Source organism: Scleropages formosus, chromosome 1, assembly GCF_900964775.1.
Source record: "Scleropages formosus chromosome 1, fSclFor1.1, whole genome shotgun sequence".
Taxonomy (NCBI): domain Eukaryota; kingdom Metazoa; phylum Chordata; class Actinopteri; order Osteoglossiformes; family Osteoglossidae; genus Scleropages; species Scleropages formosus.
The window spans coordinates 15,553,410-15,572,617 of NC_041806.1; the positions used below are offsets into that span (position 1 = coordinate 15,553,410).

Consider the following 19,208-nt stretch of genomic DNA (forward strand, 5'->3'; position numbering starts at 1 on the left):
GTCATGTCTCCTCTCACCATGCCAGGCCTGACCTTCTCACCAGATTGCTGGATTGTATAATCACATGTGAAGTATTTCCTAAATGGATGGTGCCTATTCTTTATTCATTAGTGTTTGAATTCAGTCAAGTACATGAGTGCATGAGGTCGGTTACCCTGAAAGACTCACGCTGCCAAACACTCCAACGTTGACCAACATTTGCTAGAAATGTTAACACTCTTTGTTATGTCATATATTTGCACATGAGCTCTCAGGGGATTAGATCTCAGTCCCTACTCTGCTTTTCCTGTTTGCCACAGAGTTTTACATTACTCATGGGGCTCTGACACTCACCACTGTACTCTATACATTGTTGTTTCTTACTTGGTTGCCATGCCAACGCCATAATAATGAACTTTACAAGCAAAGTCCATGTATTGTCTTCAACGAATAGTTTTTAATCCAAATCAAACTTAACATGTTTGTTAAAAGAAAATCGGGGAGAGGGGCTGGACGCCATCGGTGATGGGACTCGGGCAAAGGGATCCTGTGCTTGACTCCATTTGAAGCCTGGAAGGGAACTGCTCCCCCAGTAGGTAGTGGAACTCACATCGCCATCAACGCCCGTGCCGCACCGTGCCACAAGGCCGGGCAAGGACACTGGAGCTTTTCCGGTCATGTACATATATACAGAAGAAAAAAAAAATAAAGCCACACATGTAAAACTATGATAAGATTAATTCCTCCTCACGCAATCAAGGTTTTTTTAAATGAAAATGAATTAAAATGTCACGCCGTTCAGTCAGTTCAGTTAATGGTCCTTGTCCCACTGGGTTGTAGGTCCACCAAGTGTAAACCCAGCACTCAGAAGTCCATGGAGAGGGAGCGCGGCTGCGCCGACTCGCTGCTGTTGCGCAAGGCAGCAGCGGTGGCGACGGCGGAGGTGGCGCCTCGCACGTAGATCTCACAGGGTATTTCCTCCATGACGCGGTCTTCGATGACCTGCTCGGCGCACTCGTGACCCTGCTTGTAGCCGTAGCAGCTCTTCTTGTAACTGCTGTTGAAGGTCTTCATGGGTGGCGGCTGCGGGAAATCGTTGCGGTAGGGCAGGTCGGTGGCGCTGAGGCCCGGGCGGCTCTGCTTGGGACCCGGGGCCTGCGAGCCGCAGTGGTGCTCGTGGACGCAGCGCGACGTGCCCGACGAGGAGCGCCGCAGCTTGTGGTAGCTCTCTAGCTCCTCAGAGAGCTCGGCCAGGTCCGAGGAGATCTCCTTGTCCCGCAGCGAGAAGAGCTCGTAGTGCGGCGGGTCGAAGGCCTCCTGGAAGCCGGCCTTGTTGAAGACGGACTTGCGCGCCACCACCTTCTTGCGCGGCTGCTTCATCTGGACAAGGACGGAGACGACAAGGAGGACGAGGACGACCCCGGCGGACACGCCGATGACGGTGCTGTGCGTCTTGGTGATCTGGTGGAAGAGGCCCTTGCCCTTCTTCTCTGAGGGGGCAGCGGACACACGAGCCTCATTACACCGAGGCGTCAAACACGGGATGGACACTTTTTACACCATTAACTTTACGTGCAGTTTTCTTTGAGGAAACAACTCCCACATGTGCTTGCAAAATATGATGAGCCGAAATAAACATCTGTTTCATAAACTCAGAGGAAATGCACCCACTCCTTGGTCTCCAGACTGAATTAAGTGATCGTGAGGTGAAAATTTGTAAATTGAAATGACAATTACTGTCATTTCTTACGGGGAACATTCTAACCCGTTCCAGGAAGGACTTGAGTACGGCCAAAAATCACAGAAAACCACAAATATGACACGAAATAATATTCCTGTCTCACCAGGGAACAGAACAAAATCTAAATTCCTAACAGTTATTAATAACAAATACTGTCATAAAATACAGTACTGTACATAAATACAGTATATATTGCTCTATGTATGAATATTATGTCTCTCTGAATGCACTGTATGGATGGTCTATTAAATAAAAATGTTAGAAATGCAAAAAATTACTTGTATCTAATCATAAAATAGCCTAGCTAGCTAAAGGGAAGTGAGAGGTAAGAAGGTGACAAGCCCAGCGAACAATTTTGATTAGTTTGCCTTTTAGCAGTAAAATAATCACAACGTGCAGCACGAACCGGCACCAGTTACTATGGTGTTCCTTCCCACAATGATCAGCACCAGATAGATGTCGACATCAGACTGCTGGGTGCCAATTCAAGATGGGGCGCCGAGTGAAAAAATGACTGATTGCAAATGCTAAAATCTGTATCTGTGAAAATATCGATCATCAACCAGACTTAAAGGTAAAATTCAGTTTGTTTGTTTGCAAAAGTGAAAATTGATCATTGAAATGTTTGCCCAACCAGGGGAAGGGACAGGACATGAGTGGAGGTCAAGGGTCAGGGGTGACTCACCCTTGCAGTGGTTCTCATCCCAGGGGTATACGCAGTTCTGGATGCCGTTGCACACCAGCGAGTTGTTGATGCACATGTTGCTGTGGCAGAAGAAGGTGTTTCCCGAGCAGGGAGCTGCGGAGCACGGAGGCGGACAGTATTTTAGTGTCACACTCTTTTGCGCGAGTGGAACCGCCCGAATGGGGTCACCGACTGTTTGATTGTGGCTCCATGTCTGTGTGTCCATTGCATCCTGGTAGCGTCTGCATTCGGATTTAGTTATTTATTTGCCTCTTTTCCCCAAAGGGATTTGTGATTTGCTACTTACACTGATTTACCCACTTATACAGCAGTTTTTTACGTCATCGAATCAAGGTAGTTGGACAAACTGCCAGCAGAGTCGTGTTCCCCAGCATCACAAGATCGAGGCTCCAGCTCCTACTGTCACCCCCACCCTGCTGATCCCATCACGACTGGTTATGTGCCACAGGCCCCCCCCCCCCCCCCCCCGAGCCCAGCTGGGGTGGAGATAATTGTATCCGACAGTGGGACATGGTATCACAACACGCCCCCATCTTCGGTTCACAGAGGACAGCTGTCTCTCCGAGCGGACTGAGCCCCCGGGGGAACCAACCGGAGCACCCGCCTGCACTTCGGGGCTCAGGGAGATGGATTCCAATCAAGTCACGGTTGGAGCACAAACACAATCCATTTTGCCCGCTGTTCTCAATGTACCCAGCAACCCGCTGATACACACTCACACGCTCGGCGTCTCTCGTTCCCCCCCAAGTGAGGCTGAACACTAGAGCATTCCCGCCACCGGCTCGCCTTTCCGGCACATTTTTGTTTGGGCCTTAAAGAAATCAAGAGCTTGTTGTAATTCAAAGCCCGTCCTAAATTAATTTTTCTGATTATTCAGCCATTTAATAAAAATGTCACACTGCAGCGAAGCAACAGTTGTTCCCCACGTGGCAACCTGCCTCCAGTTCACAATCAACATTTAATTATCGGCACCCGCATGTCGATGAACCACTCGACAGCCTCGCGTATCTCTCCAATCTAAATGGAACAACCGGCGTCTCGAACCTTAATCAGCCGTCGTTCCGCCATCCCTGCCGAAACGGCCTTTATTATGGAAGCCGCGTCGCTGCTTAAGCGGCATTTTGAGAGCTCGTGCCGTTTGGTCAGCGATCACATCCCAGCTGGAAGGGAGAATAATTGGATTTTCGGTGCTGTTTGTTTGTGAGCGACGGGTTGTGAATAACTCGCCTTATCAAAAATGAAAAGCAGGCGCAAGGTAAGCGGCAAGTGACACCGAGTCCAATTACAGAAAAGGAGGAAGAATACGAAGCCTTTCTTCTCATGTCCATCGAAAGACAGGCAACGCATTCCGTCCCAGAGTTCCGAGCATGTTGGAGAAGGTCGGAGAAGGATGAGAAGAACAGAGGAACTCGTGGAGGAGTCTGGTCTGTGGAGCTTTGCTGAGCCTGGCTGAGCTGGGCTGGACTGGCCTGGACTGGGCTGTCCCTGATGTGTGTGACCCACTCACAGTGGCCTACTTTACTTTTAAGATCTAAAATATGCAAAAAGCAGCACACTTTAAGTGAGAAATAAATCAATATGTGGTCTCTAAAACCCACAGAGCTGCACCTTCCTGGACTGCGGGGCCACCGTCCACGGAAATAGCGCAGGTTTAACTCACAGGACCTGCCACTGTGCTGGTTAACCTGACTTCCTTTAGTGAAAATATTCACTTGTTTAAATTGGTGAACCACAAAAGCGTCGAATGCATAATGTAACTGTAGCACGCCGAGGCGGCCGGGGAAGGGGGCGGAGATGATTAATTACGCTCCCTATTTCTTCCCCTGTGCCCGGCAGTGAGGGTGGAAGATGGAGGAGGAGAGCCAACGCACACATGCGAGCACGAGCGTGAACCCAACCCGAACCCGAACCCGCGGACGACGCTGCCCGGACCGGCCCGAAGCCCCGTCCTACCGGTTCCCTGTCCCCCCTTTTCCCTCCCCTGTGAATAAAGCCCCTCCACAGTCAAGCACCGCACCTGTTGTCCCTGCCACATCTGTTACAGTAACGTTTCAGGATTACGTCATCATACATGTCCTCACACCAGTCCCAGGCAGCTGTACTACTCGAGGATGTAAATGCATGTTGCTGTAACAGCATGGGGCCTGCTCTGTGGTGGGTCTGGGGTTCGAGTTCTGCTTGGGGTGCCTTGCGCTGGACTGGCGTCCCATCTTGGGTGTGTCCACTCCAGCCTTACACCCTGTGTTGCCGGGTTAAGCTCCGGCTCCCCGCGACCCCATATGGGACAAGCGCTTTCAGACAGTGTGTTGTGTGTGTGTGTGTGTCTACGTCACAGCACGGATGCAGAGATGTGAAGCTCTGAAATCTGATTTGTTGACGCAGTTCTTACGGTCCACAAATGAGGTGAAGAGCATCCGGAACCGGCTGAGCCGGCTGTTCTCGTCGGCCCACATTCGAACCACACCGATGCCATTGTCCAGCATGACGTCACTGGCTACTGTGCTGCAGAACTTGGACTTGAGGTTCTCGATGGCACTGCTGCCGTCATACACGGCCACAAAGTTCCTCTTGCACTCGTTGGAGTGCTCCATCTGGTACTCAAGGAAGCGGAGGTAGATCTGCAAAGGGTGGTAAATGGTCTCCGTCAGAGGTCACCAGCAGCGGAAAACCATACCAGATCTGGATCCATAACTTTGGCCAAAAGCACACGACCTCTGCATGCAATTGTGAGCATCTTCAAGCTCACAGCCTCTTCAGGAATTATTAAAGAAAAAATAAACCACAGAATCAACATTTAAATAAAAAAAAGCACCAAATGCAACGGAATTGAAAAAAGCAACACAGCCACATCATCACAATCACATTAACATCATACCTGCATTAACAAAGAACTTAACATCTCAGTGCATGACAAAGATTGTTCAGTCATTATAAGCTGAACAGAACCTGCTGTTCAGCATAAATTATTAAAACATGCCAAACAAAGCCCACAAAAAAGAAAGCACCATGAGTCTTACGTTTTTCTGCCAGGGGGCGTTCCAGTACCACATAAAAATCCCACCATTCATACAAACTGTATGTAATTCATAGAGTATTCTAAAATACTACAGTATCAGCAACCTAATAAGAAGCCGAATAAAACTCAATAATCTAACAATTTTTCTAAACAAGAGCAAACTTGGAGTATTTGGACTGGGAGTGAGGCTAAATTGCACGTTGCAGAGTGATTGGCTGATGACAGTGTGATTGGACTAATTAATGGATTGATGATTGGCTGATGGATTCAAGGTCCATGAAGCTTTACACCGCTGTTGCACAACTCTGACACTCAAAGTCTGCAGGTTGTGCTCGTTTTTTCTTCTTTGGCTCTTAATTACTATATACTATAGTCATAATTAAGCAAATAATACATCAGCCTCTGGGGGGGTGCGGTGGGTTGGAGTGGGTCCTGCTCTCCGGTGGGTCTGGGGTTCAAGTTCTGCTTGGGGTGCCTTGAGATGGACTGGGGTCCCGTCCTGGGTGCGTCCCCTCCTCATCCAGCCTTTCGCCCTGTGTTGCCGGGTTAGACTCTGGCTCACCGTGACCCCGTGTGGAACAAGCGGTTTCAGATGATGTGTGTGTGTGTGTGTGTGCATCAGCCTCACTTGGTATACCGTTCAGGTGTCAAACGGCACTAGTTAAAACATATTCTAAAACTTGCAGGGGTGTGAACCTCCAGCGAAGGGCTAATTCTCCTTAGCAGGGGAAGGAGGTTCGATCCAAAGCCCATCTGCGCTACGTCCGGAGCTCCTTCTCCAGGTGTCCACGTGATCTTGTGCCACGTGTAACATCAGCACACAGATGGGACTCTGTATGAGCCAGGCAGACAGCAGGCGTTGAAGAGGCACGACAGAGCATCTCTGCCGATAGCTGCTCAAAATATGCAAAATGGGACCGTGCACTTTACAGCTACTCTGGGGCTGCTTAAATATTCAGAATAAATTTTTAACTTAAGAGGGAAAACAAACAAAAGAAGAGTGCACGGGTTTACTTAAGGCACGTGTTCTCACACAGAGCTCTTCCCTTTCAGACTTTTGTCCACTGCAGAGGACACATGGTTTCTCGGTGTATCTCCCAAACTGTGCACATTACGATGCTGAGTCCTAATGAACCACACAGAAGACATTCTATGCTTTTAAATGGATGAATATGTTTGGGAGTGGCCGTTGCACAGCTTCCTAGAAATCCTAGAAATAATTCCACAGCCTTTTTTTTGCTATACCTGGTACAGGAGCTCTCATTTGACACAGTCTACTGGTCAACATAGCTAGGGTCAACATTCAGTCCTCACAGGCTGACACCAAGTCCCTTTGTCCCACATCCCCACCTCTGACGCCAGGCCGGTACATGGAATCTCATTCCGGCACATTAGGAAATGCATTTTTGAGCACAGACGGAGGGCGGCAAGTGCACCGGTAGTCTTTACGCCTGCGGGGCTCTTTGCGCGAGTGCCGCCCCAGAGACTGCTGATGATACCACCACCGCTTCTCTGAGAAGTCTGTGTTTGCGACCTCATACCAGGTGCGAGAACCATACCTAATTTCAGGCATCTGTGAAGCTGGGGCAGGAAGTGGTCACTTTTGGATTCATCAGGACAACCTGCCTACCCATCAAGGTGACTGGCCGATGGGGGACCTGCCAGGATATGGCACTGACCTTGGAATTCGGAGGGGCGCGTATCGTCCAAATGCAGTCCACCGCATCGCCGGACTTGATCTTCTCCTCCTCCTCTACCTGACTGGAGCGAATCATCCCGTCAGAGCCGCCGATTTCAAACTGACAGTCTGGGCAATGGAGCGAGAAATGGAGAGAGCGAGAGAGCTACCAGTCAGCAGTCATCGAGCACCTCGGTGATACAAAGCACTGCAACAGAGCCAAAACTCACCTGGAATCGGATTTAAAATCCCCCCCAGATGGAGATGGAAGTCTGGATCTGAAACAACAGGAAGAGAGAAATGTGGAGCTGAGAAGAGTTCGAGTGTAACGTGACCCTAGTCCCGGTAGTGAGCTCGACAGCGGTTCTGAGTGCGGAGTGTGACAGTGGAAGGAAGATGGTCACTGTCATAATGCAATTATAGTTCATCCTCACACGGCCAGACTAAAGGGGGATCCATTCATTCCACTGGACACACACACAAACCATCTGAAACCGCTTGTCCCATACAGGGTCGCAGGGAGCCAGAGCCGAACTCGGCTACACAGGGCGTAGGGCTGGAGGGGGAAGGGACACACCCAGGACGGGACGCCGGTCCGTCACAAGGCACTCGAACCCCAGACCCACCAGAGAGCAGCACCCGGTCAAACCCGCTGCGCCACCACGCCCCCTTGCCGCTGGACACTCAATCCAATATAGCATATGTACAGTATGATTTCCTAAAATTCACTATGATCATAATCTTGTTATATGGAAATAAGTGTTTCAACATATTTAAAATATCTTTTAAAGAAATGCAACCCCTATAAATGTATAAAAACTGTGTCAGTGACAGTTGATGATGTCGTCAGAAATGGACAGGGGGCCCACAGGCGATGTCTCGTACCTGCTGTGAAGGTATAGTTGACCCGGAAGCCGAGGCCCTCGAGCTCCTCATCGCTGGTGAACTTGATCCACATGAAGCGGCCCGTGGAGCGCACCAGGCCGGGGCTCCGGGGCCCACAGAAGCGGTTGATGAGCGGCGAGAAGCCGAAGGGGCCGTCGCGAACCTCGATGTGGTCGAAGCGGCACTCAAAGGATGGCTCGATGTAGTAGGTGTCGTCGAAGAGCAGCTCAATCCGCTGCCGCGGGTGTGCTGTGGCGGGAGGGGGGAGGGTTGTTAAAAGCCATCCCTCCGTACTGCCCCCCCGTGCACCACTCTGACAGCACAGTAAAACCAGAGCACAGCGAAATGGACTTAACTGCTGCAGGCGGCTGTCAATATGCACGGCAGTCTGAACGTGGGGAAAAAGCTCGAGTCTTTGCGATGAGGACGGGTGCGCCGGGTACGAGTCCGCGGCCATTGCCAGCAGGTCATATCAGGTGTCCCAAAAGTGCAGGGTCACCGTGGAGCGAAGGGGACGGCAGATAGGGTGGTGCGCATGGACATCCTATGTCTGACAGGTGCAGGGCACGCTGTAGCAGTACAGCGTAGGCATAGTCACACTGACCGGCCTGCTGGGGGCCCCACACCACCCACATGCTTTTACACCCTACACTACAGCCTCCACATGATTCAAATTCCTAACGAGCGGAGTCATCGACAGGATCTCATTTTGCTTTATTTCATGACCTTCACTGTGCGTTTCCTCCTTCTTCACTCCGCGGCTGTCTGACTGTGTGAAGCGCGAAGCTTCCGCCGTTTCGTCGTCAATTCAATATTAAATGCTCTCCTTCATTTCTCGTCTCAACGCGCTCACGGATAATTTGATCTGACCGACAGCGAAGAGCACAGTTTCTACCGCACCCTCTACAGCCCAGACTCAGAGTGGGACAGAGGACTGATGGAATGTTCTAGAGAAACACAGGTGATGCACATTACATCTTATATCTATTCATTCCTTCAGTAGCTCCAGCAGAAGTGACAACTAAATAGATAATACTTAGATAATCATAGCAGATGGTGTTGGACTCATCTGTGGAGCTTTGAGGAGATTAGGAGAGAAGTGGCTCTGAAAGAAATGGGCTTCAGACCCTTCTTCAATACTGGAGGGATTCAGCAGCTCTGAGGGAACAAGAGAACCTTTAAACTTTTGATCTCAGGTCAGTTGTGAGTGGGACCATCATATATAACCTTGGTCGTGGAGGAGCACAGCGCTCTCTCTGGTGTGTAGCGAGTAACCAGGTCCTGTCGATGGTCTTGCTGAACACATAACGTGGCACCGTGGTAAGAGTGTGTGCAGCACAGAAATTTGGGTCACCATGCGTGTGTCTCCCGAGGCAGCCCAGCGAGTGTTAGAGATGCCGGGTCCTTCTCATAACTGCTGGGAAACCTGCTCTCTTTTTGCCCTATTTAGCATGGTTTTTAACCCTGTTTTACCAATGTCGTACAATTAGGTTGGCACTGGGGTCATGCATCAGGCTTCAGCAGCACCATGAAGAGACAGGAAATGCAAGTACCTTCCAGGATGTAAACGCATTCCTTGTTGGGGGGGTACGTGTTGGGGTAGTTAGGGGAGGTGAAGAGACCCCCGTTGTTGTTCCGCACCCAGGTGCCGCACTGCCCTTCCCCCTTGGATGTCTGCTGGGCATTCGGCAGCTCTGCGGAGGGGAAACACATGTGAGCGCAAGAGAGCCCTCAACCGCTGCGCCTCCTGCTGGAGTTTCCTGCTGGAAAGTCGCACAAACCTCAGATTAGCTCATATTTCTCCACATGTGAGAGTGAGGGTGACTCGCGATAAACGCCGCTGACTCACACAGAGAAAAAAGCGGCTTTTATATCTGGTGGGAAAATCAGAAGAACCTCTAATTGGGATGGATGTTGGGGCCAAGGAGACAACAGAGAGTGTGCGTGTGCGCATGTGTGTGCGCATGTTGAGTATGAAATGTGACGGAACCAACCTTTTGTTCTCTGCGCCAGCGCAAATCCGTGCTCAACCAGAACGAGGAAAAGCCAAGCTGGAAAAGAGCACGAAAACATCATCATCGCGTAATTTATTTTCCGCATGTAAATCTGCAGTTGCAAAACAGGGAGTTCGGGCTCCTCGTGTCACGGATGGTCGACATGAATTTTTGAACATGCAAACATTTTCCAAGTTTATTTATTTTTTACTTTTAACTGCCTTTCCCTCACTTGTCTAGCTTCTAATGTTTATTTTTTGCAGCGTGAACATGTATTTACACACCCAGCCAATAGGTGGCAGTAAAGCAACCGAACAATAGCATTGTGGGATTGTCTCACTGGAATCGGTCAACCGTCAGCACTCTGTACTGTACAAAACTTTGGGAACTCTGGGTATTTTAATTCACCGTCATTCTAAAAATATTATTATGAAGTGCTTTAATATAGCTAAAAAAGTTCATATATACTTGTCTTTTAAACTGATGTTTGTTCACTCTGTATTTGGAAAGATGACTCTGTTTAGATAAGTGAATAATCTGTCATGTTTGTGATGAGAAATGTTTTAATGATGAATTGTCTGGATCTGGTTTCTGTGCTTGTGATTTTGAATACTGGAGTGTTTTAATTTTTATGGTACGAAATAAAGTTTGGAAAAAAGTTAATGTATGACATGGATTGCAGATACTGAAAGTCATGAGTACGTACTTTTGTGTGGAGTCTGATGATTTTTTTTGGAGTTTTTTGGACCCTTTGTATTTGCATTTGGAATGTGTGATTTGTGGAGTTGTTGGCTATCAGACCGTGACTATTAAAGCGAAGTAAAGTGGTCACGACTGGTATCTAGTGTATATTGTTTGTTTTTTTTATGATTTATTGAACTCTATTGATGTGGTTTTTATACTTCAGTATATTGACTTATGTGTTGGTATTGTGATTGTTTTATCTGAAGATATTGAAATGTATATTTGTAAAGTATTTTTATTTTTAATTGCAGTTAATAAAGGAAAAAAGTTAATATTGCAGTCCTTAATTATTTTTTTTTTAAAGTCACCAGTTCATCAGACTTTGGACTTGGGACTGTGGCAGAAACAAGAGCACACAGAAATACATGTCAACATGCCATCTCTACACTAAATGAGCTAGGCTTGAACCCAGGTCCAAAAATTGGCCCAGGAGCTGCAAGTCCCACAGAGTCACTGAAGCACCCAGAAGTTAATACATTAATCTAATAAGTCTGAAAAGCCATTTATTTATAGTTGCACTAAAACATTTTACATGTATTCATTTAGCTGACAGTTTTCTCCCAACTGACATACAATGTTAATCTACCTACAATTATTTACCAGTTTATACAGCTGCGTAATTTTACTGGAGCAACTTAGGGTAAGTATGTTGCTCAAGGGTGCTTCAGATGGAGGTGGGATTTGAACCTGAGACTTTGGCATTCAAAGCCAGCAGCTCTAACCATAATATGACCAGCGACCAAAATGTTTTACAACACCTAACTTACATCTACTTATTGAGCAGACACTTTTCTCCAAAGCAACTTCCAATGAGCTCTATGTAGTGTTACCAGCCTACACACCTTATTCACCTAGGTAACTTACACTGCTAGATACACTACTTAGAGTGGGTCAGTCACTCATCCATACATCAGTGGAACACTCTCTCTCTGTCTCTCACACACTACAGGGGATCCTGAACAGCATGTCTTTGGACTGTGGGGGGAAACCAGAGCACCAGGTGGAAACCCACACAGACACAGGGAGAACATGCAAACTCCACACTGAGCAAGGATCAAACCCAAATCCTCTCACACCACCCAAGCACTGGGAAACAGCAGCACTACTCACTGTGCCACCGTGCCGCCCAACTGGTAAATTAACTCAGAGATGGTTGTATTATTAAGCTTTCATTGATTGTGACTCGGTGGTGAAGTCAGAGAGACTTCAGGTCTGTATTGTGTTTCTAAGGTGTGGAGCCGCTGCTCTTATACTTCACTTTAAACACTGTACTCGGTGGTCGATCGCATCTCATTCACACCAGAAATGTGTTCACGGCATCCACTTCGTGAGGCCCCATTCATCGCCTGTGACCTTTCACCTGAACGCATTCCACTGTTGCTTGGCGTTCATGAGGCTGTATAAGAGACGGACAGAAACCCCAAGCGTTCGGAGTAAACCAACGCGATGCTCGCAAAGAGGTTTCGAGCAAGTTGGCGAACCGTTACGTTACGATCGTCTGCGTGCCGAATGACAGCGAGGAGCCTGAAAGCGGTTGGCCGAGTTCCTGATGGTCACAGGAGACGCGGTTCTGCGGTCAGGTTTCAAATTGCACCGATCGCCTTCTCAAGAGGCACACCGTGTGCAAAATGTGCTTCGACCACGAAGAGCGTGTTCTGCGCGGAGCTGCCCTTCAAGCCAAAACGGGAGGGGTTGGGGAAAGATAAGAGGTTTGTGGGGCAGAGATACTGTTTGGTTCATATAAAAACAAAGACACAGAAATGAGGACAGTTGGTAGTGTAGTGATTAGATCTAGTACTTTTTGATCCAAAGGTCACAGATTCAAATCCCACTTACAGCTTTAGTACCCTTGAGCCAGGTCCGCCCGTCCGAGTCGCCCGCCCCATGCGGGGCATGGGGAACCGGAGCCTAACCCGGCACGCAGGGTGTAGGGCCAGAGGGGGAGGGGACACACCCAGGACGGGACGCCAGTCCGTCGCAAGGCACCCCAAGCAGGGCTCGAACCCTAAACCCACCGAAGAGCAGGACCTGGACCAACCCACCGTGCCACTGTGCCACCGCACCCCCCCTACCTTGAGCCAGGTACGTACCCTAAAATTGCTCCAGTAAAATTACCTAGTTGTGTAACTGGGTAAATAATTGTAGGTACCTTAACACTATAAGTCCCTTTGGAGAAAAACATCAGCTAAATGAATAAATATATATACAGTTTTGTTTTTAATACAGCATAAAAACATGTATTCCTGATACTCAATTAGAAATCCAGGAGGCCCCACCAAAATAGTCCAAATTGGAGCCCCGTTTCTCCTCTCAGTTTTCTGAAACCATACATTCCACAAGAGGTCAGTTAACCACGAATACGCATCATGTGAAAATTAAATTTTTTGATTGAGAGATACCAGGTTTAGCGTATAGAACGCACTCATTGCTGCGGATTCTAATTTGCTGTGGCAACATTAACCACTTAAAGGTCGCAAGTGAAGACTCTTCCGCTAAGTTTCGCTGCATGTTAAAAGTCACGGGGCGTCGGATTTCAGGAGGTCGTCAGCCGCCCCAGGGGTGCGTGACGGTGTGCAGCGTGCTCTGCTCTGCGCTCCATGAGGAAAGGCCACTACTCTTCTTTAGATCCAATTTACAAATGTCTGTTGACACTATTTCCTTTTCTCTGCCCTAGAATAAACCTTTTATCATGATGCAGAATGTTTATTATTTAAATGAGCCAGGGGAAGAAGTCAGAAGATATCGGAAGGCTTTTCGGTTTCTCCGGGGGGGTGGTTTTGACGTGTTCCACACGCATCAGACGAGCAGAACCATCTGGCTGCTTCCCCACAAAGCCAAACTGAGATCTAAGCTATGTGCCGTGGGTCTTGTTTCGTAGAGTGTCTTTACTGGGTCTTTCCTCCTGCGTCCCCACAGCCTCTGCCGCCCATCAGCCTTCCGCTGTGTGTTTGGCACTAATCGCATCCATTCAAGGTCTCAGCATATTGACCGGGGTCTGGGGCCCACTCCTGTGGTCAGCAGAAGCCTGTCGCCACCTGATTCCTTGAGGTTATCTGACTGTTCCCCGAACAGAAGGATGTTTAAATTCCCTGCGAGTCTCCCAGGCCAACAGACGCCATTGCTCTCGTGTCCCTGCAGGTGGCAGCACCAGCAACACAAACACAAAACCTGACCTGGTCATGCAGAACTGTACAAAGTCCTCAGTATGTGCTGTGATTGTGACCGCGTTTCAGAGTCGACGTGCCTGGGGAGGGTTCAGCTGAATGCGGTTCTGACAAGTCCGGAGCGGTCGAGATAAAAAGGGTCCGGTGCCACTGGTCATGCAGGGTCTGACGCTTTGACCAGTGATGACAGTAGACAGATAGTGGAATGAATGTTGATGAAATACAGCACTGAGGAGGGCGGGCAGCTGAGACTCCTCACTGCACCAGTGCCGCCCACATGCGATCCCCCCAGTCAGGTGTGGTCGCACCCCAGTCCACTGTGCCTCCACCTGATAAATCTGAGATCGTTTTACCAGCTGGGTTCAAACACTCCACAGCTCTCAGCACATGAAGTCTGGGAGGAAACAAAGGCAAACGACACAGACGTGTGATAAAATAAAACAAAATAAAATAAAAGAAAATGCACCAGTGGAGTACAAAAAATTTTGAAAAAAGAACAACATTTTTTTAAAATGTTTTCCTTCAAATAACACTGATTAACCCCTTTACGCAGCAGGGTAATTTTTGCTGTATGAGTTCAGGGTAAGTACCTTGATCAATGGTATTACAGCAGGAGGTGGGACCTGCTCTGGTCCAGATGGTATGAGAGGACGAGACGTCCGTCCAGCTGAAAGAACACTTTCCAAAGGCCACTTCATTGCTCTGGGAGACAATCAGCGGGCCGTGATTTCTGCGAGATGTTTGGACGGCAAACAGACCAAACGCGGCCAGACAGTTAAAGGTCACACTGTGGCTCCCACTGGGTGAACTCAAAGCAGAAACTGGGAATTAAGTGGGAATTTATTGGGAAACTGGGCTTCCTGGTTTGGGAAACCGCTGATGACCTGCTGCACTGATCCCTGTCCCAGATATTATTTTACATTTCTATATTGCCTTTAAAAACTTATGATTATTATTTTACCTGACAGTTCCCTTCAAAGCAATTTACAGCTTTATGCTGCTTACACTGATTTACCCATTCATACAACAGAGTAATTTTTACTGTATCAGCTCAGCACAAGTACCTTGATCAAGGGCACTACAGAAGGAGGTGGGATTTGAACCAGTGACCTTCAGGTGTTAGTCAGCAGGTCTATTAACTACAACCTCTGCTGCCCAAATGGGAACAGAATCATCACGTCCCAAGTACCGAATGAAACTTTGCAGTCGTGAGGTGTTTTATTCAGCGTAGCAAAAAATCATTTCTTGGCCATTTAAATCTCACATGATGATTTATTAAAAGGGGTCCTGTATGAGAAATAGAGTGGATTTCGATGGTGGTGATGATGATCAGCAATGTGCCTGTGTGTTCACCCTGAAAACGATGACAGAGTCTATGCGTGAGAAAGACTCCCCGTCAGCTCGTGCATCCTTTAAGTATTAATACATTTTTATTGGACACAAAATCGAACAAACAAACATCAGATGCTGAGGGACGGAAACACACACTCTGTACTTAATAATCTTCGATCAAATCAATACGTATTAAAATTTGACTAATAGCTTTTTGATACAGTTACAGCTTTGTCCGAATGAACAGAATATGAGGAATGTGAGGAGATAAATCGGCAGGGAAGCAACAAAAACTCAACAAATTATTAAATGATCAGTCAAACTGTTGCCGGAGTCACAGATGAGTAAAAGCAAAGCCAAAAAAAGGACGAATCGCTTGTGCCAAAATATTTCACGCCGAGGTCATTTAATAGGAGATTTTCACACGTGTTCGATTTAAATCATTTTATGCTTTGTGTAAATGCACTGTATTGACTGTTTGGTAAATGTGTTCATAGCAGAAGTACAATAAATTAATTAAATGTGAACGCTGTATAGTGGACAGTGTAAAGGTATAATGAGAGCTTTAAATGCATAGCTTACAATGTACATGTATAATAAACTTTCTAAATGTACATGTAGTTTGAATGTATAGTGTAAACTGTACAGTTAGTACCACTTACCATTTACATGGTGAATTAAATGTATAGTGTAAGCACAGTAAAATGCTAATTGCCTCGTACATAGAGTAAATATATAGTACATGTGTTAAATGACACTGTCAATGTATAGGGTAAATGTATAACACGTGAGGGGGTGCGGTGGTGCAGTGGGTTGGACCACAGTCCTCCTCTCCGGGGGGTCTGGGGTTCGAGTCCCGCTTGGGGTGCCTTGCGACGGACTGGCGTCCCGTCCTGGGTGTGTCCCCTCCCCCTCCGGCCTTACGCCCTGTGTTACCGGGTAGGCTCCGGTTCCCCGTAACCCCGTATGGGACAAGCGGTTCTGAAAATGTGTGTGTGTAACGTGTTAAGTGTTTATTATAGATGTACAGTAAGTGAATGTACTGTATCAATGCTTTAGTGTACAATGTAACTGGTGTAAAGGACTTTGGTGTATACTGTAGTGAACTGTACTCTGCTGTACAGTGAAAATGTGTCACAGAAAGTGTGCACTTGTGATATTTCAGTTGATATCATATGTGGAACACAACTGAGGTCGCTCCATACCGACAAACGGATGCTCAGCCCACACACACCCAGAGCAACGAGCTTATTCCTTAGTCCAGTATGTCACCCCTGGGAACGGTAATATTACACACACACACACACACACACACACACACACACACTTTCTGACCCGCTTGTCCCATACGGGGTCACGGGGGACCAGAGCCTAACCCGGCAACTGAGGGCGTAAGGCTGGAGGGGGAGGGGACACACCCAGGACAGGACGCCAGTCTGTTGCAAGGCACCCCAAGCAGGACTTGAACCCCAGACCCACCGGAGAGCAGGACCCGGTCCAACCCACTGCGCCACCGCGCCCCCCTTACGGTAATATTAATATTAATATTAATAAAGAGCAATGTTAAGGTGCTAACAGACAGCAGGAGGAACCAGACCAACGGCACCGACACGATTTCCTGTCACTCGAACCTGAACCGGGTTTAAGTCTAAATGCCCCCCCCCTCGCCACTGGTGTGAGCGCGCACGTGCCGGCGGGCGCTGTCCGTTCAGCACCACATTATACGGAGCGAAACACTGGAGTTCAGAACCTGGGTGCGAATGTGAACCCGGCGCACGGACCCTGTTTTGGGGAGGGGGGGTTATCATCTGAGCAGTTTTATGATGAAGGAGAAGAAGAAGCAGATGATGATGATGATGATGATGATGATGAGGAGGAGGTATGGCAGGATGGAACAGGGAGTAGCGCTGCTGTCTCCCAGTGCCTGGGTGGTGTGAAAGGACGTGGATTTGATCCCTGCTTGGTCTGTGTGGAGTTTGCATGTACTCCCTGTGTCTACGTGGGTTTCCTCCGGATGCTCCGGTTTCCTCCCACAGTCCAACCACATGCTGGTCAGGTTCACCCCTAGTGTGTGAGTGATAGAGAGAGTGTGTTCCACTGATGTATGGATGAGTGACCCGTTGTAAGTAGTGTATCTAGCAGTGTAAGTTACCTAGGTGAATAAGGTGTCTGGGCTGATCACAGTACACAGAGTGCATTGGAAGTCGCTTTGGAGAAAAGTGTCTATTAACAAATAAATGTAGCCGAACCCGCTCTGAGGAACTCGACTCCGCGCTGTAGTGTAAGTAACAGAAGGTTCGCCCGCCCAGTTACGGTGCCGTGAAGAGAGAGCGCTGGCACCGGTGCCCTGCGGGGGGCGCTCTGCTCTGCTCTGCTCTGCTCTGCTCCGCTCGCGGACTCCAAGCAGCAACTTGGTTTTCAACGTGAAATTCCAGCGTTTTACGGAAGAGGCGTCTTGACGAGCTGAGAAAACCTTCTCCGATCATCAAGAATCATAATCATAATAAGCGCGTCCGTCTATTACACACTGACTGAATCAGAGGAAAGAGCGTCGGCGATCGATCAGTGCTTTAAACCTAGTCGGAATGATGCCGTGGACAAACGCACGTCGCTACACACACGCAAGCACACACACACACACACACACACAGCTGGGATGATAAAAACGATCCTGTCGCTCACCTCCCCGCATCTCCTCTCCGTGTGAATCCCGCACTTTGCTCCTCTTCTCCGCCGCGCGCTCCCGACCCTGTCCGTGCGCGTGTGTGTGTGTGTGTGTGTGTGTGTGTGCGGCGTTTGCGGGGTCACTCCTGTCTCCCCATCAGAGGACCCCCTCCAGCACAGCGCTCTTCTCCCGGTCCAACTTTGTCCAGCTGCTTCAGTCCCATGGTGCCGCGCTCGGCCGAGATTCGGGTCCAGCTGCGCTACAAGTCCCGCACGCGCGCGCCCGTCACGTCCATCCAGGAGGTGCGAGTGGGAGCGAGTGTGCGAGTGTCCTCATGAAGATCCTCTGAGTTCTGGGGCCGCTCGATTCACTGAGCGGCTCGTGCGCGTGAAGCTCCTGACCGAACCGCACAAACAGAGGGAGGGAGGAGGGGGGAGGGGGCGTGGTGTTGGGTGGAGTTCGACCCAATATCCTCCTGAATACCACGACGTGAGGAGCAGCTCCGCGCTCTTACCCTACAGGACTTGGGATGGGCAAAAAGACAGAACAACCGGCGCTGTGTGTCATAAATCTGGAAAGTGTGTCTACAGCCATCCACACTAAGAGCACAGCAATGCAACACACACACACACACACACACACAGATTATAGTCGCCAGTTCACCTAAAACACAGGTTTTTAGGCTTGGGGGGGGAAACCCACGCAAACATGGGGAAAAGATAAAAACCACACACTGACTGATCCGGATTGGAGCCCACAGGCCGGGAGCGCAGGTACTAGCGCTACTCGCTTATCCACCATGTGTCACAAAGCACCACCAGCAGTGAGATGTGTTCTCCGTGGTTTCACTTCATACTGAGTTCCGTGGAAGGACCCGGAGTGTTACCAACAGACCAGAGGGGGAGCAGGTGCGGTCAACAGGAGATCCCGTGTGTCGATAGATGCTCCTGCTTCATTCCGCCGGCACGGTGGCTCAGCGGGTAGCGCTGGCATCGCACAGCTCCTGCAATGTGGGTTTGAATCCAGCTCATCTGTGTAGACTTTGTATGTTCTCCTCGTGTCCATTTCCCCCACAGTCCAAAGGCATGACTTTCAAGTTGACATGAAGACTTCACAAACTGCCCTGGGTGAGTGTGTGTGTGTGTGTGTGTCATACTGCCGTTACTGACTAGGTTGCTTTCTGTAGTGTATTTAACAGTGTACATCACACTGAAGAACAGCAGCTGCTGAATGAAGAAATGTGTGTACAGCACCCACAAAGTTCACAAAACATTTTTTATTATTCTGTTTACATTTGATCATTC

The 19,208-nt window shown here is 48.7% G+C and overlaps 1 protein-coding gene across 1 annotated transcript; it reads right to left on the minus strand.

Annotated features, from left to right (window-relative positions):
- Positions 1-414: 414 nt before the first annotated feature.
- Positions 415-18,253, minus strand: neto2a (neuropilin (NRP) and tolloid (TLL)-like 2a). The gene is made up of 9 exons (XM_029254842.1): positions 17,922-18,253; positions 10,000-10,056; positions 9,559-9,699; positions 8,006-8,254; positions 7,351-7,398; positions 7,122-7,249; positions 4,816-5,044; positions 2,406-2,519; positions 415-1,469 (listed from the first exon to the last, which is right to left on the minus strand). Exons 1-9 carry the CDS (start codon positions 17,929-17,931, stop codon positions 844-846), a joined length of 1,602 nt encoding a protein of 533 aa, XP_029110675.1. The 5' UTR covers positions 17,932-18,253; the 3' UTR covers positions 415-843.
- Positions 18,254-19,208: the final 955 nt, after the last annotated feature.

Excerpts from the sequence above, each read along its gene's own strand:
- neto2a (XM_029254842.1), bottom strand. Across the intron at positions 5,045-7,121 it reads GCGCCCCTCCGAATTCCAAG|ATCTACCTCCGCTTCCTTGA; the intron begins GTCAGTGCCATA and ends CACCCTTTGCAG. Across the intron at positions 1,470-2,405 it reads GGATGAGAACCACTGCAAGG|AGAAGAAGGGCAAGGGCCTC; the intron begins GTGAGTCACCCC and ends CTGCCCCCTCAG.